The sequence below is a fragment of the Eumetopias jubatus genome, unplaced genomic scaffold (genome assembly GCF_037043125.1).
Source record: "Eumetopias jubatus isolate StellerSeaLion01/CBP00866 unplaced genomic scaffold, mEumJub1_p1.0 scaffold_6, whole genome shotgun sequence".
In the NCBI taxonomy this organism is placed as follows: domain Eukaryota; kingdom Metazoa; phylum Chordata; class Mammalia; order Carnivora; family Otariidae; genus Eumetopias; species Eumetopias jubatus.
This window is the reverse complement of record NW_028274812.1, coordinates 114,692,880-114,714,227: the sequence shown is the minus strand read 5'-3', so window position 1 is coordinate 114,714,227 and position 21,348 is coordinate 114,692,880. Positions and strand designations below refer to the sequence as shown.

General features: G+C 41.1%; 1 protein-coding gene across 2 annotated transcripts in view; it reads left to right on the top strand.

Annotated features, from left to right (window-relative positions):
- Positions 1-314: 314 nt before the first annotated feature.
- The window catches only part of ZFAND3 (zinc finger AN1-type containing 3), a 330,031-nt gene continuing 308,997 nt past the window's right edge, over positions 315-21,348 (top strand). The window contains exon 1 of one of the 2 annotated variants that reach the window (XM_028120760.2): positions 315-479. In XM_028120760.2, coding sequence (XP_027976561.1) covers positions 409-479 — 71 coding nt within the window. In that variant the 5' untranslated portion in view covers positions 315-408. The remainder of the gene's footprint in view (positions 480-21,348) is intronic. The other variant, XM_028120759.2, reaches the window with a different exon arrangement.

Here is a 21,348-nt window from a genome sequence, read left to right as displayed (position 1 = left end):
CCCAGCGCCGCCGCACGGGACATCGCTCTGGCTGCGAGCGGCGGTGGGAGCTGCCGAGGGCGCCGGGTCTTCCCTCCTCCCCCGCGGTCCTGGGTTCACCCGTACGCCCCTCCTCCTCAGCTCCCCTCCCTCTCCTCTCCGCGCCTCCCCCGGCCCCCCCCGTCTCTGCAGGCCGAGTGGTGCGGCCCGCCTCCAGCTGACCGGCCTGGAATCCCGGCTCGGAGCCCCGGACTCGCGCCCGCCCGCGCGTCCGCTCCCTCCCCCTCCCCCCCGCCCCGAGCCCCCCGACGCCGCCGCCGTCGCCGCCGCCGCCGCCGCCGCCGCCGCCGCCTCCGCCTCCTTCGAGCGGGGCCCAGGCCCAGCCGCCGCCACCGCTGCCGCCGCCGAGCTCCGCCGCCGCCGAGCACCATGGGAGACGCCGGGAGCGAGCGCAGCAAAGCGCCCAGCCTGCCGCCTCGCTGTCCCTGCGGCTTCTGGGGGTAAGTGTCCGGCCGGGTGGGGGCGGGGGCCGGGGGCGCGGGCGCGGGCGCGGGGGCTGCCCGTGCAGGCCTTGGGGCCGCGGGAGGCCGGAACCCTGGGGGCTGGGCCCTAGCCGGGCCTACTGGGAGGAGGCAGGGGCCGCATCTCGGGGAGGGGCGCTGGGTAGGGAGCTGGAGGTGGGCAGAGAAGGCCGTGTCCGGGGTGCTCTGCCACCCCCTGGGACTCTCCTACCTGAGGTTTGGGCCAACAGGGGCCACCCGGGCCACAGGTGAGGGGGGCAGGGCAGCAGGGAGGGATGAGGGGGCGGTGTTGGCACCTCCGGGTGGAGCTGGGGTGTCCCTTTCCCTTGGCATGTGGAGGCCAGCCCTCCCTCCCCGCCTTGGTATGAGTTGGTGCCCAGGCACCAGGAGGGTATTTCCTCTGACTTTTTCACCCCCCCGCCCTGTCCCCTAGAGACTTGCATCATCACTTCCTAAATTATATCCCAGTGCCCTATTTGCTTTTAGGAAGCTGTTCACACGTCACCCATTTTTTAAAAATCCAGCCCAGAATCCAGGCTAGTGTAAAGTTATAAGACTGTAGAGCTCTCACCTTTATTTAAAACATGTGTCAGAAGATCTGTAAAATTTCCTTGTCTTAAAAAAAAAATAAATAAAACTCAAGTCAGCCTGGCTTGGGAACGTGAGAGCCAGTTTGCTCAATTGGCTCAAATTCCTTTCTCCTCATTTTTTTAAATGATAAAAATATTCACATCGGCCAGCCTGCATTATTACTTGGCCATCCTGTGTTAGAGTGAAGAAATAGGAGGTGGGAAATCAACTTTTCCACATATAGATTTTAAATTGTCCTTGTAATGCTTGGAGTTTCGTGAATTTACCACCTCTCTTTCCTAACAGGTGCCTCCATCCTAACTTACGATTCTAATTGTATTGTAAAGAAACCGGAGACTTTGAAGGACTTTTGTGATTGAGCCCCTTTTTCTTTCCTTTTTTTTTTTTTTAAATTTTCCTATAAGACATAGTAGATTTCAAGGTGCATAGAGGCAGTAAGGAAATGATTATTTCGGCGAGAACATCTTGGGAAGATGTATTTAAGTATTTTATTTTTGCTATCTCCCAGGTGTTAGGAATGGTTGAGGTACAGATTAAGTCTGATTTGGGGGAGTGCAGAGAAAGATTAGAAAGTGGATCTTAATGTAGTTTTCTGTGTTGTTCGCAACAAAGAAATAGATTCTCATTTTCGCATCTTTCTGCCTTTTCTTTCTCAAAAAATTCCTGGTGGAAAGATGTTAGTCAAAAATAAGTTACGGTATTACCACAGGTTTTGAAGATGTGAAAATATTTTAGGTTTTATAGTCTTCCTAATAATTGGGTTGTCTGCTAAGCGCTTTCACAGGTCATCTAATTCCCAGAAATCTTAGAAGGTAGAACCATTATCTCTTTATAGATGAGGAAGTTGAGGCTTAAGAGGGTGGATAACTTGCCTTTTGCTTACAGGGAGTTTAGAGTGGAGCTGGTGAGCTCTCCAGAGTGCTTGGTACCATCACGTTTATGATATCCGTCTACTGCCCTAGAAAAATCTGGTGTCACAAGCCTCTGATTGTAACTCATAAGAAGACATGTGGCTCAAAGAAAGTAGCTGCCAATGGCAACTAATGCCCAGGTTGTTTCAGAGGCTTGTTTCCTGGCAACGTTTATGTCCTTGGGACCATTATCATGAGTGGAACCCTTATTGAAAGACTTACAGCAAGATGGAGAAATTAAGGAAATGGAATAGCCTTTTACTTTTAGCCAGCAGAGTTCTGAATAATGCCAAGAAAGTTTGATAGTTGCAGGGAGGAATAGTTAAACTGATCCCATACCTGACCTATAAGCAGTCAGGCCTGCTTTTTTGTTACTTTCAATTTGGCCCTTTTTAGGAACTGCAGTTTGCCTAACAGGAGTTGGGAGCACAAAACTAATATTTTTATGTTGAAGAGAGTTCTTTTTTAATGTTGTAATGCTTTAAATTTTTCTAAAGGAGTTTGTAGGTAGCTGTGTAGTTTGCATTTTATACCAAAGTGTAATGATACTGCTGCCTAGTTTTATCATAACTGGCTTTGAACATTGTCCCTTATTGTATGGGCCACATTCATGCTATGTTCATTAAGTAAACTTGAATATATTCAACAAATAATTGGGTGTCTCTAATACAGTGGTGGACAAGGGCACTGGCCCCATCCTCTGGGGGCAGAGGGCATAGAAAAGTAAAGGGACAGAATAAAGTGTGTTAGGATTGGTATAGGGTGCGATGGGAGGGGCACTTACCCTAATTGAGGTGGAGGTAGAGGAACGTAGCCTGGAGGAAGTGACACCAGCTTAGGCCTGCAGGAAGGCTAGGAGAGAATGGAAATAGAGTTTATTTCATGCGGAGGGAGTAGCATGGATGAAGGCCTGGATGTGAGAGAGAGCATTCCACATTTGAGGAACCAGAAGTTCATTGGGGTTGATTGGTAGATTGTGAGGGGGGGGGTCCACTAGAGATGGTGAGAGAAGTTGGTGATGCAGGACTCTATAGGCAATGCCTAAATCTTTGGACTTTTATCTTGAGTTCACTAAGGAACTATGGGAGAACCTCGAGCAGGTAGTGACGTGATTTTCTTTAACGTGAAAGATTTGATGATGTTGAGAGTGGCCTGGGTGTGTGGATATGATTGTGTGTTTGAATGTGATGTTTTTATGTTCGTGGGGAGTTGCCAGAGGTTCAGAAGTCTTGTCAGGAGGAGTAACCCAGAGTAGGGATGATTGGAGTAGTAGTAGTAGCCAGGGAGAATGGAGAGAAGTAGGTAGCTGTGAAAGCCATTCAGGAGGTATCTTTTGCCTTTTCCTTTGATGAAAATGAAGGTGAGTGTGTTATCTGAAAACTTCAGTCAGCATTGCATTCTGTGGAAGCCGTACGTCTATAAAGTCAGCTAGCCACGGCCCACACCCAGCCCTTTGCAGAGGAGCCTCTAACCAGAATGTTCTGGCACCAGTAGACTGAAGGCAGTTCCTTAGGACTGCTCTGCTCTGTAGTGACTTAGGCTGCTGTTGAGTCAGGACACCAGTCAGTGGGGCTGGGTTAGATAGGAAAGCTGTGAGGTCTTGCTTGTGGGAATGCAATTAGAAAATGGAATGACAAGAGGAGCATACAATGCAAGTGTGTTGAGTGCTTGAACAAGTAAAGTTTCTACTTTTCCTTCTCTTGGTTTATATTGTATAATTGTGTGCAAGTAATTAAGTTATTATTTTATAGAGAGCATTTCTCCACTGGGAAGCATAGCTACCTTGGAAATTGTTGAAGATTTACCTCTTTATAAAAGTCGTACGGTGGGGCGCCTGGGTGGCTCAGTCGTTAAGCCTGTGCCTTTGGCTCAGGTTAGGACCCCAGGGTCCTGGGATCCAGCCCCGCATTAGGCTCCCTGCTCAGCGGGAAGCCTGCTTCTCCCTCTCCGTCTCCCACTCCCCCTGCTTGTGTTCCCTTTCTCACTGTGTCTCTCTCTGTCAAATAAATAAATAAAATCTTAAAAAAAATTTGTAAGGTGTTTGCATGGTGTATACAATGCTTTTAGAGTCAGTGATCATAAATAGTTTTTTCTCTGAGATATGTACTTAAAACTTTTAGTGAAATGTGAACGTTTTCTTGGCTCATTTTTAGGCATTCTGTAATCATGCGAAAAACATGCTAGTTTGTAATAGTCAAATCTGAAGTGAAATAGTATTTTTTTTAGTTGAAATATACTCATAACAAAAGCACTTTTAAACTACACAGGTATAAGTGTTATTAATTGAAGCTACCTTTTAAATTGTTCAGACAGTAAAAACGTACTAATACATGTAAATTCAGAGGTATTTTCAAAAGTTTTTGGAAGAGCAGACATTCCAAAAAAGAGGAAGAAGACTAAGACGCTAATGTACTGAGTATTGCAGAATAATAAAAAAGGATAATCAGATAGGATGGGGAAAGATGGACTTTTTTTTCTAATTTTACTTATTAAATGTAAAAATCCAATTGTTGATATTTTGCTTTTACAATTGCAGAGCATCTCTACTGTAATGTAATACGGAAAATTTTGGGAAGTACTATTTCTTTCATAATTTTATTTATTTTTTAAAGATTTTAGACAGTTTTTTTTTTTTAAGATTTTATTTATTTATTTGAGAGAGAGAATGAGAGACAGAGAGCATGAGAGGGAGAAGGGTGAGAAGGAGAAGCAGACTCTTTGCTGAGCAGGGAGCCTGATGTGGGACTCGATCCCGGGACTCCAGGATCATGACCTGAGCCGAAGGCAGTCGCTTAACCAACTGAGCCACCCAGGCGCCCTAGTTTTTAAAGATTTTATTTATTTGTTTGACAGAGAGAGACACAGCGAGAGAGGGAACACAAGCAGAGGGGGTGGGAGAGGGAGAAGCAGGCTTCCCGTGGAGCAGGGAGCCCGATGCGGGGCTCGATCCCAGGACCCTGGGATCATGACCTGAGCCGAAGGCAGATGCCTAACGACTGAGCCACCCAGGCACCCCTCTTTCATAATTTTAAAGTATAGTATACATAAATGTGCAGTCTCATATTTAGGGAATAATGGAGTATTTAAATATGGAATTTATTTGGTAAACCATTCATTGTTTTTGATAAAAAATAAGCTCTTAATGAATCGTGTCATAAAATAAATATCCCACGGATACATTTTCTTTAAGGAGATACCAGTATTTTTTTGTGATCTATTCTGTTGAATCGTTTTATTCACCAACTAGATATGCTAGATAATGATGTATTTTAAATAAAATGGGGTTAGGCAGAGATCGAGTCCTCTTACAAACTGTATTCCATTCCTGAAGAGGTTACTAGTAGAAGGTTGATTGAAATATAAGATGATTTGTTTTATTCCATTTTACTTCTGGGAATCACAAGGTATTAACTAGTTAGCTTAAATAGAATCTCTGTTTTTTTCTTTTTTCTCCCTCTGAGCCCAGGCCTTGGGAATTGATGTAGAACTCTGTTTCTGTCACTTCATTAGTCATCTGGCTAGTGTGCCTAGCTCTGAACAGTGTAGGGCCCTGGATTCTTCAGCCTTAGTCTCCCAGTTAGAACATGTTGCGACACTTCAACCAGCTTAACCTGGGCTTTCAAGTTCAAGTGAATACAGCATGAATTACTAGATAATCAGTAGAATGTTTATTCCAGTGATGTCACTAATTATCCCTTGATTATAAAGCCCCCTTAAACATTCCCTTAAAAACAAAACAGCTCATTTGTGCAGTTTTACTTTGCATTTTTGAGTATTATGCGCACCTGAAGATGTGACATGATATAATGATATATTCACTGTCAGTACGTTTATCTACTTGCTCTGTTTTCCTGATTACATTTGGGTATTGAGAAAACATAAAATTTGTCCCTTTGATGTGACAGAACACAGAGGTTTTTTTTTTTTTAAGGAAACATGGTCTTTGTTTACACTAGCTTGAGGCAACAGCTTTTTAGAGTTAGATCCAGTTAACATACAGGACATACAGGCCTTTCGGTATTCTTTTCTCCCATTTACTGTCCTCCTACCTAAAAAAGAGAACTCAGTACTTTAAGTCGTACCTAAAAGTTTTGACTAATTAAATCTCTTCTTAATCCTCAATGGTATTAAAGTTAACATTAGTTCTCATAGACTAACCTTTTCCTAGGTCGAAAAATCAGAGAGCTAAGAATCTTTTTTTTTTAAAGATTTAAAAATTTATTTTAGGGCGTGAGGGAGAGAGAGAAGGAGAGCGAGTACATGCAGGAGGAGAGCTCGAGCATGAGCATGAGCGGGAGGGGCAGAGGGAGAGGAGAAAATTTCAAGCCGACTCTGCGATGAGAGTAGAGTCCGACACAGGGCCCTATCTCATGACCCTGAGATCCCGGTGGAGCTGAAACCAAGAGTAGGACACTTGCTTAACTGACTGCAACGCCTAGGCGCCCCAGGCTAAGAACCTTTCGAAATGAATAAAGTCCTTAAGAAAAGAACCCAGGGACGCCTGGGTGGTTCTGTTGTTAAGCGCCTGCCTTCGGCTCAGGTCATGATCCCAGGGTCCTGGGATCGAGCCCCGCATCGGGCTCCCTGCTCGCTGGGAAGCCTGCTTCTCCCTCCTCCACTCCCCCTGCTTGTGTTCCCTCTCTCGCTGTGTGTCTCTCTGTCAAATAAATAAATAAAATCTTAAAAAAAAAAAAGAACCCAGCATGTTAAATGTATTTACTGAGAACAGAATACTAAGACTGTGAGAACTAATATAATTTTGGATTTTTATTAGATCATAAAGAGGTTGTGTGTGTGCAAACTGATACAAAGTTTCAGAATCCTATAATCATAAAGATCGAGGTTAAAATTCTTTTTTTCTTTTTGAAGAAAGGTAAAGTTTGGTACAATGCCACGTGTAGGAAGTGACTGGTCACAACCCAACACTGGTATAATTTTAATGAGACACTTCAAAAATCATCCATATTCAGGCTTGTTGGGTGTGTGGGACTTGTATCAGAGCAGTTTGTAAAAGAGGGACTTCATTCCAAACGGGTGGATGACATAATTGTCACTCAGTTCTGCTAGGGGCTTTGAGAAACAGGCTGATCCTGCGGTGGACTGGGTCCCTATGTAACAAGATTAGGTTGCTGAATGAGATGTTTTAGACATGAAGAAGAAATTTACTGTATGTGTTAAATGCAGAAGAGAGGTTAAGCAACTTTGTTTTAAAAATCAGAATCTAAGAACATATTCTAGAATTGTGCTAGGCATTATGGTAGCCACTAGCTACATATAGCGACTTATAATTCATAGTAATTAAATAAAAAATTCAGTTCTTGAGTTATACTAGCTACATTTTAAGTATTCACAGCTCAGTAGCTACCCTATTGGGGAATACAGACATAGAACACTTCATCCTTCCAGAAAGTTCTTTGGGACAGTGCTCTTCTAGAACATTGACCTGATAGACAACCAGGATTTTCAAGCCTGTTTTTTTCTCTTTTCAGCTTTTTTGAGATATAATTGACATTTTCAAGCCTATTTTCTTGTGAGTTCTTCAGACCCCTGTTTTCTTGTCTTTTGAAAATGAGGGACTTGTCTAATTTAGCTCTAAGTTTCTTTGCAGCTCTAACATTTTATTTCTATTGGGGGAAGCAATGCTATTGTTAATTCAGATTACTGGGAAGTGTTCCTTTGATCAGTTTGGGAATTAAAATGTCAGTACAAGTAAGTCCATAATTTGAACAGTTTTTTTTTTTTTATGTTAGCTTTTAAGTCAATCATCTTTGCTCTTAGCATTCTTAAACTGGCAACCTCAGAGACCTATACAGGGAGGTATTGGACTAATGGAGAATCAGTTTTTTTTTTTCTCTTTAGTGAGAGACTTTTTGAAGGTATTCACCTTTGGACTGTGACTCTTGTGGAGGAATATTTGTTTTTACAAATGTAAATCTGATAGGGAAGCTTTTGATATGTGATTGGGGATAAGTGCATTGGATTTTCTGGTAAATTCAAGTTCCCATGTACAGAAGAAGGTGGAATGAATTGAAATATCCAGCAGCAGTGGGCAAAACTACTGTGATGCACCAGGCTGAGGGAATGGTACAAATTGAAAGAAAACGCCATGTCATTCCTGAGGCTCGGGGACAGAGCTGCAAACAGTGCTGGACATCTGGAGTTGTGGCTGCAGCTGTTGACCAGAGGAAGGAAGAATGCAGTGGGAAGAAGGTGCATCTATTCATTCAACAGTACCAGATGTCCTGTATTGTAGGCAGGTGTGATTAGGGCAGAAGAATGTCCTGGGAGCTTGCTATCACCCTGGCTGTGGGTGGTTGGTGGGAGGGATGAGAGGAGACCACACCACAGCATTTTGTGTTTCTAATTTGCAGACAGGCTCTGTTGTATTAAATAATACAATCATATTTAAACTGTCCAGAAATATATTAACCAGCAAAAAATAATAAAAAATAAACTGGAGGTGGGAGAAGGTATGATATATTTCAGTGTGAGTTGTGTTCTAGATTTACGATTTCTAGGTTTTTGCACCTGGGAAGGAATGGATGGTATTACTTGTTTTCTTCTTCGGTTGCCACCGAAATCTAGAAAACCAGGTTTTTCAAGTCTGTGTATGTTTGCATATGAAACTTTGCATGTGTATATAAAATCTTCACAGTATATGACTTTACATGATTTTATGTAGTTTGTCTTTCTCTTTTAATGTAACACAAAGCTGTGCTACTCACCTTTAAAAATAAAGGAGTGTTCTTGATGTTGATCTGTAGAAATGTTTGCTTAGGGGAACTTTTGTTTTATTCTTTTGTTGATTTGGGGGGATGTTCATATAATCTTTGAGGCCTATATTCCCTGTTTCTGTGGATAGGTCACTGTTAATTAGCTCTCCCTGTCATCTGTCACGCACTCTTCCCCCCACTGCCAGTGAGAGGTGCTCAAACAGTGCATTTTATTTGTAAGGCTAATCTTTTTCTTCATTGCATATTGGGCAGGATATAATCAGGGAATAGTTGCTGTGACTTAAATTATAAAGATACAATCTTGAGGGAAAGTATGGAGATGGCATGGTATATACTTGGGTGTCTTTAGGGGCTTATAATCTCAGTATCAGTATGGATTAGTTTAGAAAATGATAGCCACAGTTCTATTGAAAAACCTGTTCTATTGAATAGAAGTGTATGTCCCTAAAGACTCCATTTTCTTACCCTTGGTTTTAAACTGCCTAGTGACTAGGGAGGTATTCTAGTTGAATGCTCCCTAGGTTTACCTGAATAGTTTTCACTAGTTACGTTGTATGTTGTTTTGGTTGGAGTTAGGAACTAGGAAGAATGGACTGTGTTGGTTTTGCCTTTAAATTTGGGGTGCAAAAAAGTCACTGGACAGGTCTGTATCAACTAGATTTGAGGGTGAGTTGGAAGAGGAAGGACACAGAAGGTGGTCAAGGGGAAGACTGGAGTGTGAGGGGGATGAAGATGGGGAAATGTAGATGGAAGTGGAGTGGTGGTAATTAGGAATGAAGATGCTTTGTGGTCACCACTTTCTTTTTTTTTTTAAAGATTTTATTTATTTATTTGACAGAGAGAGACACAGCGAGAGAGGGAACACAAGCAGTGAGAGTGGGAGCCGGAGAAGCAGGCTTCCCACGGAGCAGGGAGCCCGATGCGGGGCTCAATCCCAGGACCCTGGGATCATGACCTGAGCCGAAGGCAGACGCCTAACGACTGAGCCACCCAGGTGCCCCTTGTGGTCACCACTTTCTAATCAAAATATGAGAGGTGGCTGCATCTGTAAGGGCTAGAGAAACGAATGTGAACAGGTGGTGGGTGGGATTAAAGAACACGCTGTCTTCTCTAGAAGTGCAGGGTGTGAGTCCCCTGGGTTCTTGCAGGGAAGTGCTAAAGATCATAGAATAGGAGCTGTGGTGCACATTCCAAGCTAAAGTTTAGTGGAAATGCAGCAGCTTTCAGCAGATTGGTGTTCCATCTCTTAGAACCCCCTGGGCTCTTTCTTTTTCTAAGCTCAAAGACACCTTTTCAGCCAGTTAAAGGATGGTGTTTCGTGGTGTCTCTTTGTAGCAGGCTGTGGAGACTCCATCTACCTTCTTTCCCTTATTGGTATTGCCACAACCAACTCTATCTGTGAGATGGATTTTTCTTCTCCCTTCTCAATCCCGATGGAGAGTCCGATGGAGAGTTCAACAGAGTTTCACCCATTTTTACTTGCTGTTCACTAGCTTTACTTACTGTTCTTGGAAAAACAAATCTCATAAGCCCCTCTAGATTTTGCAACTAATACTTACAGGGGGAGGTTACATTAAATGTTAAAGAATTTAATAGTAGTGCTGCCTGGGGAATAAGACCTTTCTATTTGCTGACTGGCTAATGAAAGGTCGCCTCTCATCCAATCCAGGCTCTTCCCAAGGGCATGCTGATCTCTTATCTCCAGAAAACCAACCGAGTTCAGCGGCTAGGCATGGGCTTTGGAATCGGAATCCTGAGTTTAAAACCTGACTTGGAAATTTTATGCTTGACTTTGGGTAGTTTACCTCTCTGCCTCTTTATCTTCAAAATAATAATAAAAAAGAATATCTTAGAGTTGCTTTGAGGTTTAGTGAGCTCTAATGCCTGTCAAGCCTTTGGCGCATTGCCTGACCATGGTAATTACATTTACTAAAGGCTAACTTCCCAGCCTTGAGTGAAGGAACATTGGTGGTAGATTAGTAGATGCAGAACTATCTTACCTCAACTGGGCAATTTGCGCTAATGGCAGTCTCCAGATCAGTGCCACCTAATTAGTTGATGAGGTTTCAGACCAGCGTTTGTCCAGTTTGGCTTTTTCCAAGACTAATCTCTTGTTCAGTAAGCATTTGTTGAGTACTCTGTTGTGGTCTTGAGCTCTGTTAGGCATGATATACCCTGCTTTGGCTTCTGCCCTAGGAAAGCTTACAGTGTAGAAGGGGAGGCAGACCAATAAACTGACCAAACACCCTGAGGAAATTGCCTTGGAGGGATCAGCACAGAGTGATGTGAGCACTGACAGGGCATCTTACTGAGACTGGGAGTGGAGGATGGCCAGGAGGGCTTCTCTGAGGAGATGGTGCTTAAGCTGGGTATAAAAGGCAGGGGGAGCAGCTTGTGCAAAGGCAGAGAGGAGTGAGAAGGCATGGCAAATTCAGAGAATTGCAGATACAGCTCAGTATGTTAGCAGCAGTGTATGGCAAGAGGCAAGATGAAGCTGAGGAGATGAGCAGGGGTCAGTTATGAGCATACTTGATTGCTATGCTGTTTTTAGATTTTATCCTGGAAGCATTTGGGACCATTTAAGGATTTTAAGGATGGATGACAGATGATATTTATGTTTCAAAAAATACCTGGCAGCAGTGTGGAGGAGAATTGGAGAGTATAAGCTTGGAAGCAGAGTCCAGTTAGATCATTTAAACCTTTTTGGGCCATGGATCCCTTTGACAGTTTGATGAAGACCATGGACCTCTTTTCGGGAATAATGCATAAAATAAAACACCTACGATTATGAAGGAAACCACTTACATCTAAATATACTTCTATCTATATACTATGGGGTCTGTGGACCCAAGGTAAAGGAACTCTGAGTAGGAAAGCTAAGAATGAATATAGGCTGAAATCTGGATATTTTAGTTCATTCAGGCTGTTACAACAAAATACCACAGCCTGGGTGGCTTATAAACAGCAAAAATTTGTTTCTCATAGTTCTGGAGGCTGGAAATCCAAGATCAAGGCACTCTCACACCAGACTCTCACACCAGAATCCGTGAGTCTGGTGTGAGAGTCTGCTTCCTCATTGATTATGCTGTGTTCTGACTGTAACCTCATGGGGGTGGAAGGGGTAAGGGATCTCTCCAGCCTCTTTTCTAAGGGCACTAATCTCATTCATGAGGGCAGTGCCCTTATGGTCTAATCACCTCCCAAAGGTCTCAACTCCAAACACCATCACATTGGGCATTCAATGTGTGAATTTTGGGGGGACACAGACATTTCAGTCCATAGCACTGAGTTGGTGAGGACTGAAGAGAGGGCTTGACTCTTAAGAGCAGAGACGGATTGGATGAGGTATGGGAAGGTGGAAAGGAGAAGAGAGGCAGCAAGATTTCTGACATGTGCAACTGGATGAAAGATGGTGTCAGTCATATGTGGTGGGTATAGAAGTTCTACTTAGAAGCTGGCTAGATTTTGAAAGGTTGTTTGTGAATGCATTTATTCCTAAATTGAAAGTGAAATTGTAGATACAGTGATTAATGCCGTTTGTCAGTGATGTGCAGAATTTTATTTGGTAGAAAAAAGTTTATACTTTGGAATTTCTTAAGTTGAAGAGATTCTGTCTGGAAGATGAGTGACTTATGGGGAAGAGAAGATTCGTTTTAGACAGATTGAACATATTTTTTGGTGAATTAGATGGCATGTCTGTGCTTTCATTGTACACTTTTTTAATGTAAACTTTTTGATTGAATTGTAATATGTATAGTGAAAGTGCATACATCTAAAGTATATAGTGAAATGAATTTTTGCAAAGTGAATATACCTGCAGGTAACCAGCACCTATATCAAGACATAGCATTCTTATTCCCCAGGAGGCCCCACTTGTATCTTCTCCAGTCACCAGCTCATTCTGCTCAAGGGTAATCACTATCCTGACTTCTAACGCCATAGATTACCTTAAATATTTCTTCTTTTTTTTTTTTTTTTAAGATTTATTTGTCAGAGAGAGTGAGCGAGCGTGAGCACACAAGCAGGGGGCGCGGCAGGCAGAGGGAGAAGCAGGCTTCTGCGGAGCAGGGAGCCCGATGCGGGGCTTGATCCCAGGACCGCAGGATCGTGACCTGGGCTGAAGGCAGCTGCTTAACGGCTGAGACACCCAGGCGCCCCCAATTTTTTTCTTCTTAGATCTCTTTTTCTACTTTTTTATTGAAACATAATTTAGTTTACTGCACTCAAGTGTATGCTTCGATGAATTAAAAATATTGTTTTAGAGCAATTTTAGATTCACAGCAAAAGTGAACAGGAGGTACAGAGAGTTCCCTTCTATCCCGTCACCGCCCCCCCATCTCCCTTACGGTCAGCATCCCCCACGAGAGGTACTTTTAATTGTCCGTGAACCCTCATTGACACTCAGAAGTCGATAGTTTACATTAGAGTTCACTCCTGTGTATTCTGTGAGTTTTGACAAATGTATGATGACATATATTTATCATTATAGTATCATACAGAATGGTTTCACTGTCCTAAAAATTCTCTGTGCTATGTCTATTCATATCCCCACCCCCGAGCAATCACTGATATTTTTACTGTCTCCATAGTTTTGCCTTTTCCAGAATGTCATATGGTTGGAGTATGTAGCCTTTTCAGATTGGCTTCTTTCACTTCATAATACGCATTTCAGTTTACTCCATGACTTCATGGCCTGATAGCTCACTTCTTTTTAGCACCAAATGATATTCCCTTATTTGGATGTGCCACGGTTTGTTTATTCATTCACCTACTGAAGGACATCTTTTTTTTGTGAAGATTTTATTTATTTGACAGAGCGCAAGCAGGCGGAGCTGCAGGCAGAGGCAGAGGGAGAAGCAGGCTTCCTGCTGAGCAGGGAGCCCGACGCGGGGCTCGATCCCAGGACCCTGGGATCATGACCTGAGCTGAAGGCAGACGGTTTAACGACTGAACCACCCAGGCGCCCCGTACTGAAGGACATCCTGATTGCTTCCAAGTTTTGGCAGTTATGAATAAAGCTGCCTTTAACATTCATGTTCAGGTTTTTGTGTGGACGTGGTTTCAGCTTGGGAAAACCAAGGAATGTGATTACTGGATTATGTTAAGACTGTGTTTAGTTTGTAAGAAACTGCGAAAACTATTTTCCAGAGTGATTGTACTATTTTGCATTCCCACCAGCAGCAGTGAATGAATGTGTCTGTTCCTTCACATGCTTACCAGCATTTGTTGTCAGTGTTTTGAATTTTGGCCATTCTAAAGATATGTAGTGGTATTTCATTAATTTGCAACTCATTAATGATACATGATGTTGAGCATCTTTTCAAGATGATTATTTGCCATCTGTACATCTTCTTTGGTGAGGTGTCTGTTCAGGTCTTTTGCCTATTTTTTAATTGGGTTTGTTTTCTTACTGTGTTTTAAGAGTTCTTTGTGTATATTGGATAACAATCTGATCATCGGATACGTCTTTTGGAAAAATGTTCTCCCAGTCTTTGACTTGTATTCTCATTCTCTTCTTGAATTTTTATGTACAGCTTGATGATTCTTTTCACGTGTACGTTAAGTATATAACCACCACCTACCCAGATCGACACATAGTGCATTTCCAACATCCCACCAGGAGTCTCCTTATTCCCTATCCCAGGTGATACCCCCAACCTTTTCTGACCTTTATCACCATAGATTAGTTTTGCCTGCATTTTAATTCTTTGTAATGGGAATTATACAGTATTTCTTTTTTATATGTGACTTTTCCCCCTCAGTATTATGACTGTAAGATTCATCTACATTTGTGTAGAGAGGTAATGATTTTTCATTGGTTTGTGGTATTCCATTGTATGATAGCATAATTTATCCTTTCTACTTTTTGGAGCTTTTTGGTTTGGGGATATTATGAATAATGTGGCTATGAACATTTTTGCATGTGTCTTTGGTGGACATAAGCACTCATTTCTCTTTGGGTATATACCCGGCAGTAGAATTGTTGGGTTATAAATGTGTGTGTGTGTGTGTGTGTGTAGTATATATGTGTTTAGATTTAGTAGATGCTGCCAGTTTTCTGGAGTGGTTTTATCAGTTTATACTCCTACCCAGGATATGAGTTCTGGTTATTCCACTTCTTTGTCAGTACTTCATACTGACTGTCTTTCATTTTGGTTGTGGTTTTAATTTGCATTTCCTTGATGACTAATGAAGTTGAGCAACTTTCTTTGTTGGCGGTTTGGCTGAACTTTGTTGTGAGGTTTTTATTCAAACCTTTTGCTTTTTTTCCTATTGGGTTGTCTTTTTTTTTTTTTTAAATTCATTTGTAGGAGTTCTTTATATATTCTGGATACAAGTCCTTTTTCAGATAGCATGTAAATTTTCCTATATAGTTTTGCCATATCTTTTAATTTGTTCTTTTTTGTAATTACAAAAGGAATGCATTCATATGATAGAAAATTCAAACGCAGTGAAAGTGAGGTCTCCCTTCTATACCATACCCAGAGTTCCATCTAGTGAGAATCATGGCTAAGTTTTTTGAGTATACTTCCAGAAGTTTCCTGTGCATATACCGCATTTATTCTTTTTTCTAACACAAGTATAGCACACTACACTGTATTTTGTACATTGGTTTTTCTACTTAACTGTATTTTAGAGTTCTTTTCAAGTTAACATATTTCTACCTTTTTATTTTATTTAAATTCAATTTAACATTTAGTGATTACTAGTTTCTGAGGTAGACTTTAGTGATTCTTCAGTTGCGTATAACACTCAGTGCTCATTCCATCAAATAGGCAGAGGGAGAAGCAGGCTGCCTGCTGAGCAAAGAGCCCAATGCAGGCCTCGATCCCAGAATCCTGGGATCATGACCTGAGCTGAAGGCAGAGGCTTAACCAATGTCCATCACCCACTCACCCCATCTCCCCCCACCTCCCCTCCAGCAACCCTTAGTTTGTTTCCTAAAGTTAAGAGTCTCTTATGGTTTGTCTCCCTCTCTGTTTCATCTTATTTTTCTTTTGCTTCCCCTATGTTCATTCGTTTTGGTTCTTAAACATATGAGTGAGATCAGATGATATTTGCTTTTCTCTGACTTATTTTGCTTAGCGTGATACCCTCTAGTTCCATCCATGTTGTCGCAAATGGCATGATTTCATTCTTTTTGATGGCTGAGTAATATTCCATTGTATATATACACACCACATCTTTATCCATTCATCTGTTGATGGACATCTGGGTTCTTTCCATATTTTGGCTATTGTGGACATTGTTGCTATAAACATTGTGGTGCATGTTTCCCTTCAAATCACTGTGTTTGTATCCTTTGGATACATACCTAGTAATGCAATTGCTTGGTCATAGGGTAGCTCGATTTTTAGCTTTTTGAGGAACCTCCATACTGTCTTCCAGAGTGACTGCACTCTACCTTTTTTTTTTTTAAATGGCGGCACGGTATTCCAATAGGTGCATATACTAAATTCAATTTTACCAGGTTTTCTAGTCACTTCTTGATGATATTGTTGTTATTACTGTACTATAAAAATGGCATCAGGTATGTTGAATTGTAGGGCTTATGGACTATCTGTGGAGTAACGTAGGTGTCTGAGGGTTAGGAGGGAGGATGAGCCACAGCTACACCATTTAGGGTGACACATAGGTGCATAGGTCATAACTGAAGCCAGTGCAGCTGGCAGGATCACATAGAAAGTGCTGTTAGACCAGTGGTTCCCTTGGGAATAGAGATGGGGTTGTCAGAATCACTTTGGTAACCTTTTCTAAAAAACACATTAATGCTGCTTCCCCCAGCTCCAGTATAGTGTGTCCAGGGTGGGATCTGGGCAGTTCTTTTTTTTTTTCCCCCTCTGTCCTTTGGCTAACTACCCCTGTGTATAACTTTCCTTTTGAGATCCAGTTGTTAGGAGTGAGAAGATAGCTCAGCCCTGATAAACACAAATAGAATAAGAGGAGTTTGAGATAGAGATGGATCAACAGAGATAGGAAAAATTAGGTGAGGGTAGGGCCACCAAAACCAAGAGGGGGTAGGTTAGTGAGGAAGTGGCAAGTAGGGTCATGCTGCAAAGAGTGGTCAAGTAAGGTGATCATTGGGATTTCTCTGCTGCTTAAAATGCTAGAAGAATTTAAATAATGCTTTTTGAGACATGTTGTACATCTCAGCAACGTTCTGGCTCAGTGTGGTACTAAAATACCTTTTGTGAAAAAGCACCATAATTACATTTCATGAGTACCAGAAATTAACTTCTGTTAATGATCCAAGGATCCAGTAATTGGGAATTAAACTTTTCTTGAATCTGTTTATGATTTCGGTTTCTATTGATTCTTTTCCAGTAATAATTTAAGAGTTTATATTAGACTTAAAAACAAACTTGAACTACCAATTTAGGTTTGAAGAGCTATTTTGTTCTTAGAGTCCGTAGGTTCTGGTGGAGAGGATTGCACTTACCTGATCTGTCTTGGTATTGTACTTAAATTTATAGATTTAATCCTCTTGTGTAAGCTTTTGTTTTTCTATGAAGAGAAGTCCCTTTTATTTAGTCTGGACTTTTTATCCCTGTAAATACTCAGATATCTTTTCCAAAGTTTTTCCAATTGAGTGTGATATCTTTTTGAAGTATGTCTATGTCACTGAAAAGACACTAAATATTCTTCCTCCTTTCCTCCCCCACTCTTTTTTTAAGGGGGTACAGTTTAGCATGGGGTAAAAGGGAACCAATCATCTGGGAGGTGATGAAATTAATTAATTCATTAATAAAGTAGGCTCCACACCCATCATGGGGCTTGAACTCCTGACCCTGAGATCAAGAGTCACATGCTGTATTGACTGAGCCAGCCAGGCGCCCCTGAAATCAATCAATCTTTCTTTCTTTCTTTTCTTTTTTTTTCTTTCTTTTCTTTCTTTCTTTCCTTTCTTTTTTCTTTTCTTTCTTTTTCTTTCTTTCTCTCTCTCCCTCTCTTTCTTTCTTTCTTTTTCTTTTGTTTTTTAAAGATTTTATTTATTTGAGAGAGATTGTGCATGCGTGCAAGAGAGAGCATGAATGAGTGGGGGGGTAGAAGGAGAGGGAGAAGCAGACTCCCTGTGGAGCAGGGAGCCCTGAGACTGAGATGGAGACGGTGAAGGGGCTCTATCCCAGGACCCTGGGATCATGACTTGAGCCAAATGCAAGACGCTTAACTGGCCGAGCCACCAGGTGCCCCTGAAATTTATTTTTTAAAAATTAAGCTAATACATATTTAGGAAAAAATTGGTGAGATATGAGGCGAGACGGAGTGGTAAACTTCCTGACTGATAACTGATTTATACTGTTTCATTCATGATTATGGGTTGTATGTATCAGTATGACACAAGAAGAAAGGACCTCTTAGTCTACGCATAGTGTGATTGAGAGGTAAGGTCAAATTGCATTTTTCAGACGTTATGAAAATATTATTTTGCTGCGTGTTCTTTTCTACAAACAGACTTCAGTTTATTTAGCTATGTGACTACTGTATTATGACTTTAAGGAATTTTAAGCGTTTGAACACTTAAGCTGATCAAAGGTAGTTGGATCATTTGAATTTATAGATGAGCTCTTATTAAAGTGCAGTTGTGTACACCATTGTGTTAATGGTAAATATGTTAATGTTAAATATGTTTTAATGATAAATGTATACAAATACACATTTTAAACTTGTTTAAAATATATCAGTACAGTTTATTGGCAGCTTGCTGTTGATTCATTTTAGAATATCCCAGGCCAGGAGGGTGAGGTTGATGCTATTTTGACTCCTTGGTGCTTTACAGCATGGAGACAGGAAGGCCGAGGGCTGCAATGTGGGCAGTGACTGAATCCATGAACAAGGACAGCTTGCTGTATTTTAATCCAAAAAGATTAGAAAGTTGGTGCCTGGGTTCCTGGCTCAGAATTAGATGCATTTTTGAAGTGCTACTGCTATTTGTTTAGCTGAAACGTTGGGATTGAAAATTTTTGGATATGGCCTTAACTACAACATTACTGAATGGAGAAAGTAAGTTTCAATTGCTTTTTTCCTTCATCATTTTTTGTTGTTGTTTTTGTGTTTTTTTTTTAAAATTGAGACACAGTTCACACACCATAAAATTCATTCTTTTAAAATGTACAATTTAGTGATTTTTAGTGTATTCAGAAGGTTGTGCAACTGTCACTGCCATCTAAATCTGGAAGATTTTCACCTCAAAAAGAAATCCTGTACCCATTAGCAGTCACTTCACATTTCTCTTGCCCTCTGGCAACCACAGATCTAGTTTGTTTTTATTGATTTGCCAATTCTGAACATTTCACAAAAATAGAATTCTCAAATATATGGCCTTTGTGTCTGTTTTCTTTCACTTAGCATAGTTTTCAGGGTTCATCCATGATGTTGCATATATTAGTATTTCATTTCTTTTTATGGCTGAATAATATTCCATTGTATGGATATATCATATTTTGTTTATCCGTTCATCAGTTGATGCACATTTGGGTTTCCACTTTTTGTCTATTATGAATAACACTGAACATTTGTGTACAAATTTTTGTTTGCATACATGTTTTCAGTTTTCTGGATATATACCTAGGAGGGGGATTGCTGGGTTATATGTTTAACTTCTTGAGTAACTGCTAGAACAGCTGCACATTTTACATTTCCACCAGGAATGTTTGAGGGTTCCAGTTTCTCTGCATCCTTGCCCGGCACTTGTTAATTGTTCATCTTTTTGATTATAGCCATCCTAGTGGGTATGAAGTGGTATTTCATGGTGGTGTTGATTTCCGTTTGCTAATGATTAATGTTGAGCATTTTTTCATGTGCCTGTTGGTCATTTGTGTATATTCTTTGGAGGAATGACTATTCAAATCCTTTGTCCATTTTTAAGTTAGGTTATATGTCCTCTTGTAAAAGTTTTTTGTATGTATGTATTCTGGATATTTAGTCCCTTATTAGATATATGATTTGCAAATATTTTTTCCCATTCCGTAGGCTTTTTCATGCTTTTTGGAATAGTGCCTTTGAAGTACAAAAGTTTTTAATTTTTATGAAGTCCAGTTTGTTTGTTTTGGTTGCTTATGCTTTTTGATGTTATAGCTAAGAAATTGTTGCCTAATCCAAATCATGAAGATTTACACCTGTTTTTTCCCTAATGGCCTTAGGGTTTTAGCTCTTTTCTTACATTTAAATTGTTGATTCATTTTGAGTTAATTTTGTATATGGTGTGAGATGGGGTTCCAACTCATTCTTTTGCATGTGGATGTTTAGTTGTCCCCACACCATTTGTTGAAAAAACTATTCTTTCCCCCATTGAATGAATTATCTAGGCACCCTTGTCGAAAATCAGTTAAGCATAAATATGTTTATTTCTGGACTCCGAAATTTTATTCTGTTGATCTGTAATGCCTCTCTTTATACCACGCAAATGAGGACTTAAGTAGTAAGTATTGTTATTAGAAAGTGTGAGTCCTCCAACTTGGTTCTTCTTTATCAAAATTGTTTTGGCTGTTTTGTGTCCTTTACATTTCAATATGACTTTTAGGGTCAGCTTGTCAGTTTCTGCAAAGAAGCCAGCTAGGAATTAATTGTGGAGTGTTGCCCTGTTTAACAATATTTAGTCTTCCCATCCTTAAACATTGGGATACCCATCCTTGAACCTTGGGATATCTTTCCATTTATCTATGCCTTCAATTTTTTTCAACAATGTGTTAAATAGTTTTCCTGTACAAGTCTTGTACTTATGTTGTTTACAACTATTTTGTTTTGATACTATTATAAGTGTAATTCTTTTATTTATTTTTTTTTTTAAAGATTTTATTTATTTATTTGCCAGAGAGACACAGTGAGAGAGGGAACACAAGCAGCGGGCGTGGGAGAGGGAGAAGCAGGCTTCCTGCTGAGCAGGGAGCCCGATGCGGGGCTCAAACCCAGGACCCCAGGATCATGACCTGAGCCGAAGGCAGACGCTTAACGACTGAGCCACCCAGGCGCCCCTCTTTTAGTTTTTCTAAAGATTTATTTATGAGAGAGCACGCTCCTCTGAGTTAGTGTGCACCTGCATACACAAGTGGGTGTGGGGAAGTGGGCAGAGAGGGAGGGAGAGGGACAAGCAGACACATCCCATGATCTGAGATCATGACCTGAGCCAACACCAAGTCAGATGCTCAACTGAGCCACCCAGGTGCCTCAAGTGTAATTCTTTCTTTTTTTTTTTTTTAAGATTTTATTTTGACAGATAGCGAGAGCAGGAACACAAGCAAGGGGAGTGGGAGAGGGAGAAGCAGGCTTCCTGCTGAGCAGGGGGCCCGATGCGGGGCTCGATCCCAGGACCCCGGGATCATGACCTGAGCTGAAGGCAGCCGCTTAACCGACTGAGCCACCCAGGCGCCCTGTAATTATTTTCTTAATTTTATTTTTGGATTGGTCATTGATAATGTATAGAAATACAGTTGATTTTTGTGTATTGATTTTATATCTTGCAACCTTGTTGAACTTACTAGCTCCAGTAGTTTTTTAGTGAATTCCCTAGAATTTTCTACATACAAGATCATGTCATTTATAAATAAGAATAGTTTTACTTCTTCTTTTCTAATCTAGATGCCTTTTTTTCCTTAATTGTGATTGTTTAATTGG